Raw genomic sequence first — 20,506 nt, 5'->3', positions numbered from 1 at the left:
GGATGGGAATGTAAACTGACCTTTTCCAATCCTGTGGCCACTGTTGAGTTTTCCAAAGTTGCTGGCATATTGAGTGTAGCACTTTTACTGCATCGTCTTTTAAGATTTTGAATAGCTCAGCTGGAATACTGTTGCCTCCACTAGCTTTGTTGTTGCTCAGACTTCCTAAGGCCCATTTGACTTCACATTCCAGGATGTCTGGCTTGAGGTCAGTGACCACCCCATCATGGTTATCAGGGACATTAAGCTCTTTCTTGTATATTTCCTCTGTGTAATCTTGCCACCTCTTTTTAATCTCTTCTGCCTCTGTTAGGCCCCTGCCATTTTGGTCCTTTATCAAGCCCATCTTTGCATGAAATGTTCCCTTCATATCTCCAATTTTCTTGAAGAGATCTCTGGTCCTCCCTATTCTATTGTTTTCTTCTATTTCTTTGCACTGTTCCTTGAAGAAGGCATTCTTACCTCTTCTAGCTATTTTCTGGAATTCTGCATTCAATTGTTTGTATCTTTCTCTTTCTCCCTTGCCTTTTGCTTCCCTTCTTTCCTCAGCTATTTGTAAAGCTTCCTCAGACAGCCATTTTGCTTCCTTGCATTTCTTTTTCTTTGGGATGGTTTTAGTTGCTACCTCTCGTACAATGTTGCAAACCTCCGTCCATTGTTCTTCACCCTGAGAACAAGCCACCCTAAACAATCCTACTACAAAGCCAGAGAGTGGCTTGTTTTTGAAGAACAACCCACAATTGGGGGAAAAAACCCTTCCAGATTTGGATATCATGCTAGGCCAGCTTGTAGCAATTCATGGTGACAACCCACCACAGCTTAGTGTGAAACCCAGTCAGTCTCATAATATACAGATGTACACAAATGTGTAGGTCCTTGACACAAACCCAGTCAATATCAATATATTCCACCATCCCAGCACTTTTTTCTAAAGTACATGTATCTGAAAGCACAAATTAACAGATTCTTAAATAAACCACCAGATGGCGCTCCATGACTTGGCACAGGTCACAATACTGGGAGTCTACATTCTTATAAGCATTTGATCTATTGAAAGGGAATAGCAGTTGCTGTTTTCAGTCTCCCAGACCAGAGCAGAGGATGAATACCAAAGCTCTCGTGCAAGAATAGCATGGCATAATTCCCAGCGGCTAGAAATAATGCTAGTCCAAGTTTAGACCCTCCATTACTTAATTATCTTGTTTTTGTGATAGCAAAGTGATAAGCAGATTGGGGATTCTTGGTCTTAGGGATTCACTCTGCTATCAGCACACCTCTTAGGCCTTCTTACACATGGAGCAGTGATTTTCAGACCCAAAGGAGACATGGGGAAGACATAAATATTGTAAAGCAGTGTACGTTAGTGAACCATTTATCAAGATTCTAATAGCTAGAAACCGCAAACATTTTAAACAAAAATAAAATAAATATTTCCACCCTGCTTTTCAAAACAAGAATTTCCAAGGCAGTTTACCACAACATGTACTAAGAACCAAAGCACTTAAAAAAGTGAAATAGATGTTTAAAACAGGATGCTACTGCTCTTGAAAAATTCTGAGAACCACTGAATCACTAGAAACCAATTGAAATGCATTTACAAACCCAATATGGGAAAAGAGTTTTTACCAGGTGCTGAAAGTTATCAATCAAGTCTGCTTCTGGAAAGAGAATCCCATAGCTGAGAGACCATCATTAAGAGATCCTACCTAACCACTGGAAGCAGCCCAATTCAGACATTGGTGCAATCTGAGCCAGGCCTCTGCTGATAATCTTAGCAAGTGGTTCTGGGCAAGCCCATAGGGGTGTAGGCTGTCTTTCATATACATGCCAACAGACTAGTATAAACTATTTTATATACTGGTTTAAGATACAGAGATACTAAGAGCTAGTGACTAAGGATGTAAAACTAGGCATATTTAGAGAGAAAAGTCTGACAACCCCCAGGCTTTGCCAGCAAGCCACGCTGGCTGGAGAATTCTGGAAGCTGTAGGCCTAAACATTCAAAGGATTGCACCTTAACTTTGAAAAGCAAAAACTCATCTCTCATGTATGGGCTGCAGAGAAGTCCTGAAGGATGTCATACACTTCCTTACACCAAGTTAGAAGTGCTTTGAACAGGGCACAAAGAGGAAGCATGTCATGAGCGGAGCCAGCTGGAGCTGGGGGTCAGACTAGATGGCTCAGGAGACCCCTTCTAACTCACTCAGTTTCTGTGTTTCTATCCAGCCGGGCTACTGTGTTCCAGCTAATTGTGTTGCACTAGCTTGTGCAACATGGAACTATCCATTCTAAAAAGAACCCTGGATGGAATAATTTGCATAAATGAAACGGGAAAGAGCACTTCTGCTGTTTCACCAGGTTGCTTTCAGGGCACATAAATCCACCTTGTGCATGTGGCTACTCCCACCGACATATGAGCAGAGAGAGAGACTGCCTCCCATTAGTGCAGTCCAATGCTATGATGACATACTATGCCTGTCCTAAAGTGGTCGGGAAAAGACAACTGAAAAAATCATGGCACAAATCAGAATTTAATTTCCTCTGTCTTTTTTTAAATGCTAGCAACTAAATTGCTAGCATTTAAAAAAATTAAATACTAAAATTAAATACTAAATTCTGTCACAGCCTGCTTTGATGTAGTGGACAACCTATCTACATTCGAATATAAAATAGTTAATTCAAGACCTATTCAGGCTGTCGTATTACTTGATTTCTCACCCTTTAACATGGCTATTTCCTAATTTCAAATCTCTCTTCCTTAGCATGGTCAATTGAAATGTGAAATAGCCATTCTTGCCCGGTAACTTTAAAGCTCCCTTACTTGTGCACAGATTTATAATGGCCAGTTCTCAAGAGCAACCTGCCAAGTCGTGAAATAGCTTAAAAACTTGAGAGGCCGCTGATTCTCGCATACCTCAGGACAGTCCCAGAAGCAACCTGAAACCATCATATCACCTAGCAAAGCATAATCTGAATATCTGCAGCCTCCACACACATTCCATCTTAGGAGTGTAACTAGCTGGAGATTCCATGGGCTAAATATCCACCAGTGTATACATACACACACACACTTTGTCCTTGATTATCATCTTGCAGAATTAAGAGATCTGGAAACCTCAAAAGCTTGGGCACACTATTATGTGCACTTGGGTTGATTTCAATGTTGTTTTGTGTTACAGTGAACATGGAAAAAGCTTGCTTTGGGCTTAGTCAAAATAAGCAAGCAAAAGTCACTCACATTTCATGTTTCAATTGCTCTAAGCAAGCATAGTCGCTACTCAAGCAGTTCCAAAAACTAACCCAACACACTTCACAATCTAGCCAAAGGCATTTTCTAAAAACTGTTTCCATCTCTCCCCTAATTCAGAGTCATACAGGGAGCTGAATTACCTACATGTACTGCTATGCCAGAAAATGAAAAGCCTAAGACAAAGCACATCCAGAAACTGTTTATTATTATGATGCACAGGATTGTTCATTATCCCATTGCTGAATACAGTATTTACACAGGCGTGTGTGTGCACAGTCACACACACACACAGCCCTTTGTGCTCATGGCACAACAGAACCATCCATGGCAACCTGCTCACCTCACTGAAACAAAGATCACTAGCTGGATTTTTGTTTGGTTTTGTTTGCTCAAGTCTAAACATCAGAAGATTTTTAACAATGTGAAGGTGGGCTTGCAATGTACTGTGACCCAGGATGCTATAATGAGATTTGTGGGGAACAAGGAATAAAGGTTATATGACCCATGTGACCTTGTCCCTTGCCACAAATGGATTAAAAGTAATCTCCAAAAATAGCTGAGAGGGGGGCTGTTCCTCCTTTTTATAGACATAAATCCTTATCTTGAGATAAACAAGACAACTCATCTTTTGGAACACTACACGGATATAGCTGTTTAAAGTCAGTGCAAGGCTCCTGTAGAATGGTTACAGAAGAGTTCTGGAATAACCTTAAATGCTCAACTGGGAAAAGGTAGCCCAAATACTTAACATAGCAGTCAAATGAAAATTGCCCAGGTTATACCCTCAGGCTGTAGACTCTAGGACTCCTATGACATTGAGTGCACCTCCTCACTTTCTTCAATATAAATAAATGACTGTTACTCATTCACATGAGAATTGCTAACCTGCAGCATGTGGAAACCTCACTGCACAAAGGGAGAGGGCTGGCCATCCCAACATGTGGTGGCCCTTTGACATATATAAGAACACAGCTATGGCTGCATGCTCCTACTTCTGCGGGCTAGTTTAAGGACATCTTGTCATAACACTCAAAACACTTTAATTATTCTGTCACTGCTCAGGAATGTAAAAGATGGGGTAAACCAGCCTTCCCCAATCTGGTGCTCTTCAGAAATTTTGGGTTTCATCTCCAATCAGTCCTGGCCACCTTGGCCAATGATGAGGAACACTGGAAGTTATAGTCCGAAACATCTGACGGGTGCCAGGTTAGGAGAGGCCAGTGTAAATGAATTTAGATCATGACTGGGGAATTGTATCATATACCCTTGACCAAAGATGGTGCACTCCTATCTGAGATTGTCATCCTCTTTCACTGGGTACCCAGCTTAAGGAGGGAGGCACATGGAGGGCTGAGAAAGGAAGAGCCACTAGCCAGCTGAATCAACAGATATCACTGCTGGATCACCCTCGCATGCATGAACTGGAGAATAACAACTATTAAAACAGAAAGTGGTCCCACCATATGATCCAACATTTAAACCTCTTTTGCTAGAAGCAAATTCCACTTCAGAGTTACACAACATTCTAAATCAGGGGTAGCGGATCTGTGACTTTCCATGTTTTGTAGACTACAAATCCTACAATCCCGGACCACTTGGTACAGTGGTGGAGGCTGAAGTCCATCATCACCCAGAGGTCCTACAGCCAATTCCTTACCCCTACTCAAGATATCTACATAGGAAACTTCTACCACACTTTCCACTTAGGAAAGTTTTTGCTGTTAACTGTTTTGTTGTGGGGTGGGCAGGGAGAAAGGGGAGGGAGATGCTATTCTCTCCCATCTTTGTGCAATTGCTACTATTTGGTGTATGATTATAAAACATCACACAAAAACAAAAAACAGAAAAAGGAAAAGGGAGCAGCAGTAGTATTCTCTAAGAACAATTCAACAGCAATGAAGCCTTTCAAGAAGTCTTTTCAGTCTCTCCCACCTAGTGTTTATTTATGGTCATTTTAAATACATGGTGGAAATCCATGTTTGTCAAATCAGCACTATCACTTTTACAGATTTTTGTACCCTGGCCCTCTGTGTAAAAAAGTCAAGCCATTCCACTTCTATTCACCTGAAGATAAGCCAATCACCAAAGATGCAAATTCCTTAGAAAGATGCACATTATTTTACAAGTCAGCATAAAATCACAGGCCAAGAGATGAAACAGCTTAGGTAAACAAGGAAGTTACCATATCCAGGAAAGAGTTGCAGAGAGCCTGCTAATTACATGGTTACTCCTCATTTAGACGTTTATCCTTTATACCATTTCTTATGTCCGCACAGTGACATATCTGAAAGACCCTCCCATTTAAGAAGCTTGTATGAGAAGCAATCATTTTCACTTATTTGTATCCAGCCCGACCTCCAAGGAGCTCACAGTTGCACATATGAGGTCACCCTGATGCTTTTTGCAAGATCACAGTTTGCTCAGGCACACAGCGGCCACATGGATTTCGCAGCTGCACTGTTCTCCTGGGTCAAAGTCCAACACTCTGCGTTGCATAACAGCCAAGCCTCAGTCTCTAGACTTCTGAGGAAGAAACATGTTTCGTTGCAATAAGAGACCTGGCTCCAGAAATAGAATGTTGAACATTTTCTTTACCACACATGTTAATGTCTCCTTCCTTATATGCCCTCATGCCCCATAACATCTATGGGAAAAGCCCTACTCTGGGAACCCTCTCTAAGAGAGGTAAAAAGGTCATCAGCTTGGAGTAGGGCCTTCTCTGCTGTGGCGCCCAGACTCTGGAATGTACTCCCCAGAGAGGTATGCCTGGCGCCAAGTTTATACTCTTTTTGGTGCCAGGCCAAAACCTTTTTATTTAAACAGTATTTTAAACTCTAATAGTTTTTGTAGTTTAGTCGCTCTGTTTGGTTTATTGTTTTGTTCTGTTTTATTATTGATATTGTTGTTTAATTGTCCTTTTAAAAATTGTAAGCCGGCCTGAGATCTTGTATAATAGGACGGCATACAAAAGCTTTTAATAAACAAACAAACAAACCTGTGCAAGCATGCATGGCCCCAGTTGAGATAGTGAGCATGGCCAGCTGAGAGCTGTGCTTTAACCCTTTAACCCTCCCTGCCACCCAAAACATCTGTGCAATTCTAGCTTCGGGCAACTGGTAGCTTTATCACCTACTTTAGAATGCCAGAAGCCACACTACATTCAAGCAGCATGCACCATGTGATGGTGCTTTTTCTGGCACAAGCTTTGAAAGCAGGACTTTCTTGTTATAATGGTTTTCTTCAGAGAGAAAAAATGTCTTCATGTGTTGCATTGCGGTAAGCTGGTTCCACAAATTCACCAAGTAAAGAGCACTGACCATTTACACCATGGGTCCTCAAACTATGGCCCGGGGGCCGGATCTGGCCCGCCATGCCCATTTATCTGGCCCGCCACGCCCATTTGGACCTGCCACGCGCATGCCTGCACCCACGTGCGCGCCTGCCGCTGCCCACCTCACCCCGCGCGTGGGGAGGCAGCCGTTTGCTCGCTTGGAGAAAATGATCTCCAAACGAGCAAGCCGCTGCCTCGTGCGCCCGCCTCACGGCTCAGGCCCACCCCCTCCCATGCCTCCCCACCCCTCGCTGTGTGCACCCGCCTGCCCGCCCATGCCTCACCCCCCCCTGCCTCACCACACATCCCTCCCCCGCCTCAGCGCATGCGCCCGCACACCCCGTCCCCAGCCTGCACACCGCTGGTGCCACCTTTCCAGCCCGTGCCCAGCTTTCAACTGGCTCCCTGGTGGAAAAGTTTGAGGACCCCTGATTTACAGAAACCAACCACTAGTCTCCAGCAATAACTTGACGCATGCCTCCTCTTCTTTCCTCATTTAGTGCTTTGGCATGATCCCCCTGTGCCATTAATATTTATTTATTACTATCAAATTTTATTGCTTTTTGATGATGGCACTGTATGTTTGCCACTTTGATAACTCTGGAAAATAGTACACAAATTCAGGTAATTGTTAAGAACTCCATTTTCTTCCAATATGCTGGCTGTATATCCATAACACTGAAAGTTCTCTGGTTCTTATAGAAGTCAGAATATTATCTAACTAGACTCCTGGAAACCAAAAACTATCCATTTGATAGCCAAGGCTATTTCCACCACATGGTTAAATCAAAATTAGTTGCAACACAAAGATGAGATAAGATTCTGTCATACCAGGCAATATTCGACCGATGAGAGCATCTAACAACCAAAAGGATTCTTCTTCATTCCTTGTAATAAGAATCAAATATCCAGCTATGAAATTCATGCCCTGAAACAAAAAGGGAAATACCAATTCTTTGACAACCAGCTTGACTTCATACTCACAAAATTAGTCCTGAGGGAGCCAATTGAGTGTGCTGGGAGAGGGGGAGAAATCCAAGCCACTATTGACTGAATCAAAATCCATGTTGCCTGCAGTTGTGATCAAATGCATCAATTTCTGAAGCTACATTAAAAGGAACATGAAGCCTGGGACAGCTTGATTTGATAATTCAGTAGATTCATTCTTCTTTTACAGTGACATGAAGTCTAAAACCTTGAAAAATAGCATTACGTTTCTTGTCAAGACTGCCTATTCCAGAAGGTAGAAGCCTATACAAATTCACAAGCAGACACACTACAGGATGGAAACTACTGTTTCCAGATGCACTGTGAATTTTGTATGCACAGAATAAAAAGGCATTTAGCTATACATAAGGGAATATAAACAGGGTTCATTTTAGATTATACTTTTCATTTATAAGTCACTTCAAATACATTCCTTTGCTTCCAGCAATGACATTTTCATACCTGGAGTGCCATTCATTCAGCTATTACATGAATTAGGAATATGACAACTGATTGTAAACATGTTTATGCTCATGTCAGAAATGTGATATGGGTGGTTCTCTAAACGTTGAACTACAACACCCATCATCTTTGGATATGGTGCCTAGAGCTGATAGGAATTGCAGTGCATCAACATCTGGAGATCCGCATGCCCCTGCAGGCTTTAGCCAACTGACAAAGCAGCCTGGCCATTTCTGATGTAACCAGTCTGACATAGAGAAGACCGCAAAGCAAACATTTTACAACATTGTTATATTTCTGCAGTTTCCTATAGTTTAAATATAAAAATCATAGATTTATCAGAACATACCTAGCCATACTCATTGCAACTGCCATTCTGGAAATTTTAAGTGTGCATGCGGTAAGACTGTTTTAAATAATTCAGGAATACTAGCATTGGTTGCGCTTGTTCAGCTCTGAACACCGGATGCATCTCCAGTTACCTCATTTTCTTTTCAGCCTTCCCAGCTCCTCTTTCAGCAATTACTCCTTGCCTTCCTACCATCCTCTACTATGGTGGGAAAATAATACTTTTCCCATTCCATCTCTAATCACTTCCAGTGTGTTCCCAAGCAAGAAAAAGTCCAATACAAGAAGATACATGAAGAAATCAAGTGTTTTGTTTGGTTTTTTCAGGAACCACTACATGCATTAATTCCAGCAGGAGGACAACGTGTTCCCCTCACATTCCAAGAGTTCATAACCCTCTCTCCCCCATTCTAATGGGCACGCCTCAAAAAAGTTTGTTTTCAAGTCTCCCACACCCTACCAGTCTGTAAAAAGCCAGCAGCTGTTGTCAGAACTGTTCAGTGTTGTTGGGGTATTTGCCCTCCCATTGTGAAGATGTCTTTTCAGCCCTTACCCTGCCAGTTTGCTTGACAGTCGCAACCATGGCGACAGAGGGCTATTTGGCACTTGAACGGCAGCAGGCACAAAGCGCTGCCCCTCAGAAGACATTCAGGGGAAAACTGTGGTCACTAATTGTATGTCCTGGCAGAAAGCTGTATGTAGCAAACAAACCTGTTTTAACCCTTTGAAGGGAAAGCTCACAGTCGCATTTCTCAATAGCAAGTTAACTCTCTGACACATTAACATTACTGGATTGAGATGCACTTTGGAAGGTCCTGAAATGTGAGTTTGGGTTATATAGAGTTACATACATGCATTGCTCTTTGTACTCACAGGATGTTTTTAAACAGCTGAAGAGCAATGAACAATCTGGCCTCCTGCATTGTTCAGCATATATAATCCTTTGTCTAACTGAAAGGTTTTCTAGTTCACTGTTGAAGTCATTTTTTAAAGCAGCATTCCCTTCTGATACTCTTGTCTGCAATTTATTTTACAGAACAGTAGCAGCGAGCTACTATCCAACAAGGTTACTGAAAGATAAGTGGCTTCTAGGTGGATTCTTTAAATTCATGTACTGCCTGATTCTGTTTTGTTTTTTGGAACAAAGATCCCAAGGCAATTGCTAGGCCGCCAATACTGTTCCAAGGCTGCTGCTAGATCAGACATGCGGTCCCTGTTCTAGTCTGGTTATTTCATGCTACTCTTATGACTAACTGCAACATTGGGCCTGCGCCCACCATTCAGGGTCAGCTAAGAGGTCTCAGCCTTAAATGCAACACTCTTACTATCTGTGGAATTTCTGCTGGCCAGTACAGCAAGAACAGAATGAATCCCCCTTGCTTGCTAAGCACAAAACTCTGTTTTGGGAGCTGCGGCACAAGTAAGTTGTGCATCTCTGTGGCTCAGGGCTGCTGTCTGGGGTTGGCGTGGGCAGCCAGGTTTGAGGGCCCAGAGCTGCACACTGTTTCTGGGCATGTTGGCATGCAAGATATTGTCAGCTCCAGATCTTGCGCAAGAGCCTGCGCAGCAGTCCTGAAGGCTGTGTCGGGAATGACTAACAGCTGTAAGTAAAAGAAGCAAACTGGAAACGACTGGAATGTGGCTAAAATTTAGGATATTAAATTCATAAAATGCTATGATGAGAAGGCTGTGTATGTGAAACTTACACTGTTCAAACTTTGCAGTGCAGTCAAGCTGAGCTGAGTTGCACACCTACTGCTTCAAAAATAACATCTACTGCACTTACATTCTTCAAGTTACATACCTGGCAATATCCCACAGACTGATTATGATGTCCATATGCCACTAACACATTGTAAAGTGTTTTCTGTAAACAAGGGTCTGCTGTTTTGCGAAATCTTACATTATCTGGAAATGTCCTATTCATGTCTAAAATAAAAAGGAAACAATTTAAAACAGATCTACAAAGCACTGAACAAAGCCTTGAGATTTGAGCTGGGATAGAATGCAACTGATTCAAGGACGTAATGAATGAAAAAAAAAACCTATCTTGGCATATGTTTATTTACCCCAGAAACCAGAGGTTATGTATAAATGAAGGTTCTATTTTAGTAAGTTTCCAGATTGGTTCAAAGTAATTTAATCCTAAAGCAGGGGTAAGCAAATATTTTGGCACTAAGATCCAAATGCTACACTGCACTGAAGTGGGCACATACACACACAGGCATACACACGCGCGTGTATACACACAATCACTCCCCCACACCCACTGCCATCTCAGTGTGACAGGACAGAGAGGTTCACGCCAGGAAAACTTATTTGGTTGTTTGGTCTAGAATTTAGCCCATTCACGCCTCCTGAAGCTGAATAAAGACTGAAATGTCAAAGCTGTTTGTTTCTGATCTTGTGATGTAATTTGCAGGAAAAATGCATTTGAAAGCATGTACATTAAAATGTGCACAGCTGATGTGTACACCTGAAAATTTGCAGAAAAATATGCACACATTTTCATGCAAAAAGAGAAAACAAAAGAACACAATATGGATCATGTGTGTTTAGGGAGGAAATAGAAGAGCCTTGATGAGTTTCAGTTTTGCTGATTTTCACAGTACCAGTTTAAAGCCCCTTCCCTGGCTGCTGAGATCAGGGAGTGAGACTGCTGGTGGGGGTCTGAAGTCTCACCCCATCCACAGTAATTCTAATCCAGATCACAGGGTGAGACAAGAGATTTTGAGGCTATTTCAGGGAAACAGCTATCTGTCGCACACATCCTCACTAACGGCTGATTAGTGGGCAGTGGGATAAAGTGGACAGGGCCCTCTCGGGGCTCTGCAGGCTGCACAAAGACCTACCATGAGCAGCATAAGGCCCGCAGCTTGCTTCTGCTCACCTTACAGAATCCATCAACTTCTCACCCTATGACTGGACTCCTCAAAAGCTTACTAGGGTGTTACATTAGGAAGCCAGATTCCAGCTGAACATCAGGAAGAACTTCCTGACTTAGAGCAATATGACAATGCAGCCAATGACCTAGGAGGGGTTCTGGGTCTTCCCACACTAGAGGCATTCAAGATGCAACTGGACAGCCATCTGAGAGGGACGCTTTAACTCGGAGTCCTGCACTGAAGAGGGGCTTGGGCCAGATGGCAGTCTGGCCCCTTCCAACTCTACTGTTCTATGATTCCATGATACTCCTTCTAGGTGCATGTGCAACCATTATAAAAAGGTATGTTCCTCATTATTCCTTCACAACCTTGTTCAAGACTACAGAGCAAGCCACGCCCATTTCTGCACCCATAAATCATACTGAAAGTGGCTAGAATTGTTTGTAGGAAATTGACTTGGCCTGTAATATTTTTTAAAAACCGAACCAAACAAAAGCATGCATAAAACTCATAGAAACCAATGAAATATATGCACTTGATTATACCCTCACAACCTGATCATGACTTTAAAAAATATTTAAAAGTACATCCCTATGAGTTCAATTAGCCTTATTTTGTGATAAGCACATCAGTCTTACAGCCTTCATAATGGCTGTATTAACCCTAATGAAAGTCAAAGAAAAGCAAGCAGATGCAAGGCAGAGACTAACCTGTGTGGACACATAAGATATTTCATAAGATAAATTATAACCAGTTTTCTTACTGAAAACTGCACTGCCAAAGATGAGCTCACACAACAATCCAGTGTAGATTTCAGTGGATAAAAATCATGCCTTACTGAAATCGTGTATGTGAATCAATCCCACAGTTAGCCTTTTCTAAACAAAACATGGTATTATGCTATTATTGCAGTCAAATAATTGTAGTCACAAATGAAAAAATCTGCTCCTTTATGCAAGTGCAAGGTCAAAACCAAGAGAACTTTTCAGTGTAGAGTGACGCTCAAATTTTGTTTGTTGTTTGCTTCAATCCCTGTAATCAAGCTTGAATGTCAATGCAGTTATGCTTTCACTAGCAAACTAATTTTAGTCAGTTTTAGCACAAACATTAATCCAAAGAATGTGCTAAAGACAGAGAGAAAGGATTCTCATTGGTTTTAATCAATACAGTTTTGAGATAACCTTTTTCTTCAGGTTTGAAGAACGTTATCATTACATCTTCACAGAACAATGGATTAGGCTCCTATTTAGTCATACTTCGAGTAGACCCACTGAAAGAAATGGTTGTTTAGTCAGACTGACTTAAGTCTCACCAGTTGCATTGTACAATGCCCAGAGAGCCCTGAAGGGCTATAGGAGCGGTATAGAAATGTAATAAACAGATAAATAAATTTGAAGAGTTCTGCTCCAAATATGACTACATTTGGATCCAATGCAATATTCTGATCACCTTTTTCTGTCTGAATTAAGAATATGAGCAGTATTTTTAGAAGGTGACTAACTTTAAAAATTTATTCTACATTTAAGAAGTTAAGCAATCCTGACCTTAAAGACACGTGATTCAGAAATGCTTACACGCAAGGTTGCATTGCAGCTGTTCATTCAGACACAAGTGCTGGAAAGAGGTAGAAATTCAGTTCCTTCCAACCCTCCAGTTAACATTGTGAATGCAGCAATGACCAGCACCATACCTGCAATCCTAATCTCAAACCCAGAATCGCACCAACATACATTTCAAATGTGGATATGGACATGGATAGCATCCACCTTGTGACCTCTAACTGAGCAGGAACTGTACTGCCCATAACTTCTTCCTCAAAAACACGCACTCACTAGGTCAGTGTGACTGCATGCCAGCAAGATCAGCCCCACAGTCTTATGTCTGCAAAAACTGCAATTACTATCTTCTGGTGCATATACAGCAGAGTCACATATGTCAAAATGCCAGCAGGACACACAGTCTGAAGGCACACCAACCTAAGCAGGACTTGAGCTGTTTATTGGCTGAAGGGGAGACCACCTGGGGATTCCATGTGGCCATCCTGAGTTCCATGACCTTTGTTTAAAGGTGGAATAGAAATGTAATAAATACATATGTTTTAAAATATGTTTTATTTATGTAACGAATAAAACACCCTAGCATTGCTGTCTTCTTCAGTGAGCCTTAACTTCTCATGATAGTTCAAGTGTCACCTGATTTATTTTAGTGCTTTAGAACTAGAGTGACCAATCATTGTTCTAGGCAAAGAAATTAGTGATGGAATTTACACAACACAAAAACCCACTGTGGATTTTAAGCTTCTAAATCATAGAGGGTTGTCCTATCATATGAAAAGAAGATGCATGGCTTTTTGCTGGATTTGCGAAATGATGCACTATCACATTGTCCAAGTCTGGACAACACAACACAGTCACCAGCAGGCCACACAGCAAGGGAAGCAAAAATCCCTTGCCACCGCTGCTATCCATTCAGAAATGCTGAAGCGGCACACAGGGGAGACCGCTAAAAGTTCTCCCTCTGCCAGCCACAACCACTACAAGCTCATTGTGGCTTGACCCCATCCCCCTCATTTTTTTCCTTTTTCTGAGACCCTGAAACCTGTCTGTCACGCTGTGCTTGGCAATCCCCAAGTGGACATCCATGAGCTACCGCTCCAAGGGGACTGCCTATGGTCACCCTTAACAAAAAAATTGATCTGATACTATAAGCAAAGAACTGCATCCTTTTAAAAGCCCACTCTGCTCAACTTGCACAAACTTTGGCAAGGCAGGTACACACAGTGGGTCCTCCAGGGAGGGGCTGGCTGCAACAGGGTTGCCTGCTGGCCAAATCCAACAGATGCCCACCCTGTGCAGTGCTGAGCTCAGGTTTCAAGCAAATCTTTCCTGTACTTGCAAGTTTCCTGATGTCTCGGAGGGAAACGACAATTTGCAAAAATTCCTTCCTTCTAGCCACAAGTTCCTTGAGTGACTCTGGGGGAAATCAGGTGCCGTGCACGCCTCACATTTGAAAGGGTCCTCCCAGTGCCAGCATTTATTAATTTATTTGTATGCTGTCCTTTGCAAAAACCTCAGGACAGCTTACACGAACTTGCAAAACTAGAGGGGATTCCCACTGACAGGGGTGCTCACTCTGATGTATGTCAAACTCATGTAGAAGTCAGACCTTTGTTTTTGAAGCAGGATTTGGAAGGGCTTAGCTATTTTGCCTTGCCTAGCCCTAGCCCTAGCCCTAGCCCAGCCTATGTTCAGAAACATGTATTCTATGTGCCTGTACATCCCCTTACCCAAACAGAAAGTACTAACCCCTTCTAAGTCCCACTTTAAAACACAGCTGTATGCTGTGACCAGTCAAGCCTTGTTTACTCCCATCAATGGGAAGGAGGAGAATATCTCCAGCTGGGCTATGCACAGCCCAAGGTGGATACCTGCTGCCAGCCTGCTCCCACCCACCCCTGAATAACCTACAGTTAACCCATGATGGGTTGTTTAACTGAACTAAGACACTGTCTTATGTATGTTGGCAGAAAATAATTGCTCCCAAGGAAGACTAGAATGATGGGTCTCCATAATTCGGTCCCTGAGTCTCCATGAGCTGGAACAAAGCACACTGAAGGATGGGTACAAGCTTCTAGGCAGAAAGGAGAGGAGCCCAGGCACACAGGCTTCAAGACTAACCTGTCTTAATGGTTTCCACCAGCTTGTCATTTTTGTCCCCTTCAAGTAATTTCTGGTAGTATCCAGGGTTTTGTTCCATGCGAGACTGAGCACCACTTACTACCATCCAAACCAATGCACGGTGCTCATTTGGAATGCCTTTCCTGATATAGCGTTTCACTGAAATGGAAAAAATGATGTGAAAACATGGTTTTGGATACTTAAAAGACAAGAGACAATCTAGGATAGATGTTAAAGGAAACAGGCTAATCACCCACTGCTTGATCACTCCCCAAACAAGAGCTCAGAAATGCAGAATGAACATTAGGATGATCTTACGGAAAACAGCACTGAGAATACGCAGAGGCTCAAAATGGCAAGTCAGAGCAATAGCTCCAATCCCCACTCTTTTCCTGCCTCTCCTACTCCGCAGGCACCCCAGCCGTGTCTGCATGTGGACTAAGAAACTAACGTTATAGATTAACCCAAAAGAGTTCCATAGTCTTGAAGAAGCTCAGTGGTAATGCACCTGCTTTGCATACAGAAGGCCATAGATTAGATTCCAGGAAAACTATTTTGAGGGCTGGAAACAAAATTCCTCCCTGAAACTCAAGTTCTCCGGATGGTTTACAACAAAGTGTTGACAACATTCCACTAAATGGACTAGTGTTCTATGTTACTAATGGTTATCATACATAAACCTGTGGTACCTTTTAAGGATCCTTTTCCTGGATCTATTTTAATTCACAGCCCACTAAGGCTAACTCTAATGAAACTTATATATTTAAAGGAAGAACCACACAAAAAAAGTTGCTTGGTATTATAATAACTGACTTTGTGCAGGGACCGCATGACTTTTTAAAATGTACAGTCGTCCTGCTTAGCAACACCTTCAGCATATACACTCAAAAATATCCAGAAAATCAAAGTAAATTATGGTCAAGGCTGCCTAACAGGTATAAGAAAGTGTTGCTCCAGGGGGAGGGAGGGAGTGGGAGAACGAGAACTGCAACTTCAAGATGTGGTAATTGCTGATGTATTTCCACTGATGCACATTGTCAATATCTATTTTCATTGCAGCTAAGGGTTATGCAAAAATTATGTATTTATTTATATTTCCATTTATATACCACCAAATATGTAAAGAGTCTCTAGGCAGCTTACAAAATCATCCTAGACATATTAGGATACCAAACTACAGAAATATATATAGTAATAGTAGGAGTCATGACAAAATGACTAAAGACAACATATAATGTTCAAAATCTTTGTAATATACAAGATGCTTTAGGAATATGGAACTTCACTACATTCTGTAAAATCAGTTCTCAAAGTTTGCACCTGATTGTACATGGTTCAAACAATCCATCCCTGCCACTTCCACTTTTAATCAGCAATCTAGAATTGGTTCATTCAAACATAATGGAGCATGATATACAAACCTGAACCAAAGCTAAATAACCCAGTGGTTAATCCAACAACAAGCCATGAACTAACCACTGCTTCTAGATTACATGTCACACTCAACAAATGATGACCAAGACAAGTAGTTTGTTGAATAAGAGTTGAATTGGCAGGCACATGGAAAGCAGCACACCAGCTCTCCCCCAGTTGTCTGCCACAGCCTAAGGGCTGTTGCAATCATGGGTTGTTGTTACATGTGAACTAGTCAATTCAGATAATCCAATGGCCACTTCATCTAATAAAATGGAATTGGGAAGAAATCTACTTCAGCATTTTTCCCTGGAATGTTATAATGGCTGAATGTTCACAGTCAAGAATAATAGCACTGTTTGTGCAGTGTTCCATAATCTCTGTTTTGACTATGCCACTGACCCTTTCCCATTATGGGCATTGATTCTAAAAGCAAAGCCAGCCTGAAACACAGTTAAATCAGCTGCTGCAAGCAGATTGCCTTGTGACTTTGGTAGCCTGTACAAGGAGAAAGCAGCCCTGTGGCTTGGCACACATTCATTATTCCTTAACACCACTGTCAATATGCTACACTGCTATTGATGCATATTATTTTTAATTCAATTAATTTATATCTTGCATTTTTCCAAAACCTGATGCTCAAAGAGGCCAAAATAAAATAGAGATTAAAACAGAATCTTGTTTAAAACATAACAGGAAAACATTTAAGAGCACCATTAGAAGTAAATGCATAAATCTACAATCATTTTTTTAAGTTTTAAATGTGTCACAACCATTTAAATCCATTTATTTTAGTCTAAACGATATTACCGCATCAGTAGGCTGAATCAGTAAACACACACACATGTGCCCGCGCGCCTGCTATCTCAGCCTATTCTAGTTGTGTGTGAGCTGGCATCCATCCACTTCTCATTCAGGATTGCAAAATAAAACCTTACTGAGAACATTTGCTTTGGAAGAAATGTATATATTTTCAGTTTACATGGAAGCTAAACTTGATAAGGCTATCACAGTTCTGGAGAAATCCAAGGAAGCACTTGAGTATCAAGAATGTGTAGCTAGAATTTAGAAAGCCATGCAGGACTGGCATCACTGGTATCCAAAAATTTATTGGAATAGTTTGTCAATTACGAGTATGCATGGCATAATCACTTCCCAGTTTGACTCCTACTTCTACCATTGCCCAACCATCACCACCAAGAATTTGTGGTATCTAGTCACCTAACTAGTTATAGTGCATTCAAATGCACAGCTAACATGCAATTATAAACATCCAGAGGGACAGCAATTATCAAGTGAACATTCAACCAGTAAACTTTTCAGCAAATAGTGAGACATCAACTCAATTCTCTTCACAAGAGAAGAAATAACATCAGAGAATTCCTTCTTTGACTCAATCCATGAGGGCCATGTACACGAAAATGAAATAATCCTTTAATTTGCTTCAGTCTTGGGATTCATCAAATTTTGTTCTGTGAGTCTCTCAACCAAAATGGTTAACCTCATTACCTTGGATCCTAACTTCCATAACCAGAGTGCCATTCAAGGAATAGAGTTCTTTCATGTCCCACTGAAACCCTCTGTACTGTTCCTAAGTCAGCACAACTTCAGCTAAAGGAAGTCATCAAAAATCAGAGGCCTTCCCTCTGTGTGTTTATGCCCACATATCTGAATCCAACCAAATGTATTTGTGTGATTGACTTGAATACAAAGTTCAAACTGTAACTTACTGCCTCACCTGTAGTTGTGCTGTATTCTTAAGAAGCAAGTTGGTATGCATTGAGTTAGCATTTAAGTTTGCTCTAAAGACTTGCATTTGAAAGTTTTGCTATCCAAAAATGCACCATTTTAGAAAGCAGGGATGGAGAAAGAGACATTCTACCCATGGCAGCTCACTGTACCAGGTTTGCAACAAAGAGCTGCTGTTACCAGTCATTGATAATACCAAGCAGATTAGACTAAATTCTTACAAGGACAGAAACTACAGTGCCTTGCAAAAGGATTCATATTCCCCTTTGGTTTTTTCACGTTTTGTTGTTACAACCTGGAACTGAAATAGATTGGATTAGCACTGTTACCACTTCATATACACAAAATGCTCAATGTTGAAGGGGTACAAAATATTTTTAGTGAGAGACAAAAGTTAAAAAGAAAGTTAAAGTGAAAAAGAAACTAGCATTTGCTGGTTAAATAAGTATTCACCCATTTGCTGTGTCATCCCTGAACAGGTTCCGGTACATACAACCCAGCGCCTCAGGAAATGATGTCCTGTAAGTAGTTGGGTGGAATCCACCTGTGTGTAATTCCAGTGCCACACAGTCTCAGACTAAATACACATTTCTGGAAAACATCAAGTTTGTTGGAGAGTACAACAAACAGCATCTTGAAGACCAAGGAGCTATCAAAACAACTCTGGAAACAAGTGATAAAGAAGCACGAATCTGTGTTCATTATTTAAAAAAAAATCCTCAACTTTGAACATCTCTAAAAGGATCATTAAATCCATTATTACCAAATGGAAAGAATATGGCTCAGCTACAAGTCTACCCAGAAAAACTCAGTGACTGGGTGAGGGGACTACTCAGAAACAACCAAGAGGCCAAGGGTAATTCTGAAGGAATTCTGAAGACATTTGAAACTGAGTTGGGAGGAACCATCCATAGGACAAGTATTACTCAGGCATCCCACAAAGCTGAGCTTTGTGGAAGAATGGTGAGAAGATAGGAATTGTTGCAAGAAACTTATATCAAAGCCTATTTGGAATTTGAAAAAAGGAATTTGGGGAACACAAGAAACATGTGATAAAAGCTTCTCCGATCTGAGGGGTTCAAACAAGAATGTTTGAGCCTTGCAGCAAAGTGACACAAAGCCAACTCTGCTCATTGCTCTGAAAACACCACCCCTCATGTTGACACATGGTGGTAGCAACATCATGTTGTGGGAATGCTTTTCCTCTGCATGAACAGGAAAACTGGTCAGGATTGAAGGCAAGATGGATGGAGCCAAATACTCGTACAAGACAATTCTAGAGGAAATCCTGGCTCAATCAATAAGGGACAATGATTCTAAACACACAGCCAAAGTAACACTGGAGTGGTTCATATCGCAGAACCTGATCCAGCCAAAGTTCAGACCTCAATCTGACTGAGAACCTGTGGCAAGAATGGAAGCAGCTCAGAACTGGAACAGTTTTGCCAGGAAGAATGGGCAAACATTGCAGGATCCAGCTGTGTAAAGCTGAAAGACTTACACAAGACGACTCACAGCTGGAATTGCAACCAAAGATTTACCAAATATTGACTCAGGGAAGTGAATACTTACATAAACAACAAATGACAGTTTGTTTTTGTTAAATTTTGTGCTCTGATAAAAAATATTTTACACCTCCACAGTGTTAAATATCATATGCACATCAAGTGGTAACAATACTGATGAAATCCATTCTGGTGCCAAAATGTGGAAAAGTCAAAGGTGAGAGGCTATATCTGCAAGCCACTGCAGGTAGAAATGAAACAAAACTCCAGCAACAATCAAGGGTCAAATCTAGAGTTTTTTCCCCCACCAACTATTAGTTTAACAAAATTGGCCATAAAATGCCCCCCTTGGTAAAGCAAGGGGCACTGGCACAATAATAAATCTGAACAAGATGGATCAGGCATTATCAGATACATACATACATTGTAGTATGTGTAGCCCTTACCCAAAAAAGGGGGTTTTAAGTATGATTTCAAAACAGACTAGTGCATTTTTCATGTTTTTGCAGTCAAATCCCAGAGTACACGGGAATCTTACCTTTTAAGCTTTTTGATACAGTATTGTTTCCTTTTAACAGTTTGGACCACTTAATTGCTCTTCTAGTGAGTATCACTAAGTATCTAGAAAAGAATTCTTCATATGTTGCATAGTCAAAGTCTACTGGCCTTTCAAACCCATAGGAATCCACTCTGTAATATAAACATATTAGTTTTATGCAGTGATATAATATTCATTTACCAAACTCAGAAATGAAACCTCAGTGGGGGGGAACCCTGAACTTGAAATGGCAGAAGGAAAAGGCATCAAATTGACAACACAGACTCAATAAACATCCAGGAAGACCTTCATGATTCCGAAAATACTCAACTAACCCGCAAGGGGCGGCATAGAAATGTAA

General features: G+C 41.4%; 1 protein-coding gene across 1 annotated transcript in view; it reads right to left on the bottom strand.

Moving 5' to 3' along the window:
- GRTP1 (growth hormone regulated TBC protein 1) overlaps positions 1 to 20,506 on the bottom strand; it is a 31,208-nt gene that overhangs the window by 4,998 nt on the left and 5,704 nt on the right. Inside the window, exons 3-6 of the mRNA XM_044428550.1 lie at positions 20,146 to 20,297; positions 14,941 to 15,099; positions 10,183 to 10,307; positions 7,413 to 7,509 (exon numbers count right to left, since the gene is read on the bottom strand). Coding sequence (XP_044284485.1) covers positions 7,413 to 7,509; positions 10,183 to 10,307; positions 14,941 to 15,099; positions 20,146 to 20,297 — 533 coding nt within the window. The remainder of the gene's footprint in view (positions 1 to 7,412; positions 7,510 to 10,182; positions 10,308 to 14,940; positions 15,100 to 20,145; positions 20,298 to 20,506) is intronic.

This window comes from Varanus komodoensis, unplaced genomic scaffold (assembly GCF_004798865.1).
Source record: "Varanus komodoensis strain SLA01 unplaced genomic scaffold, ASM479886v1 scaffold2, whole genome shotgun sequence".
Classification (NCBI taxonomy): Eukaryota; Metazoa; Chordata; class Lepidosauria; order Squamata; family Varanidae; genus Varanus; species Varanus komodoensis.
Note: the sequence above shows the minus strand (reverse complement) of the source record. Positions and strands in the feature narration are given on the sequence as shown.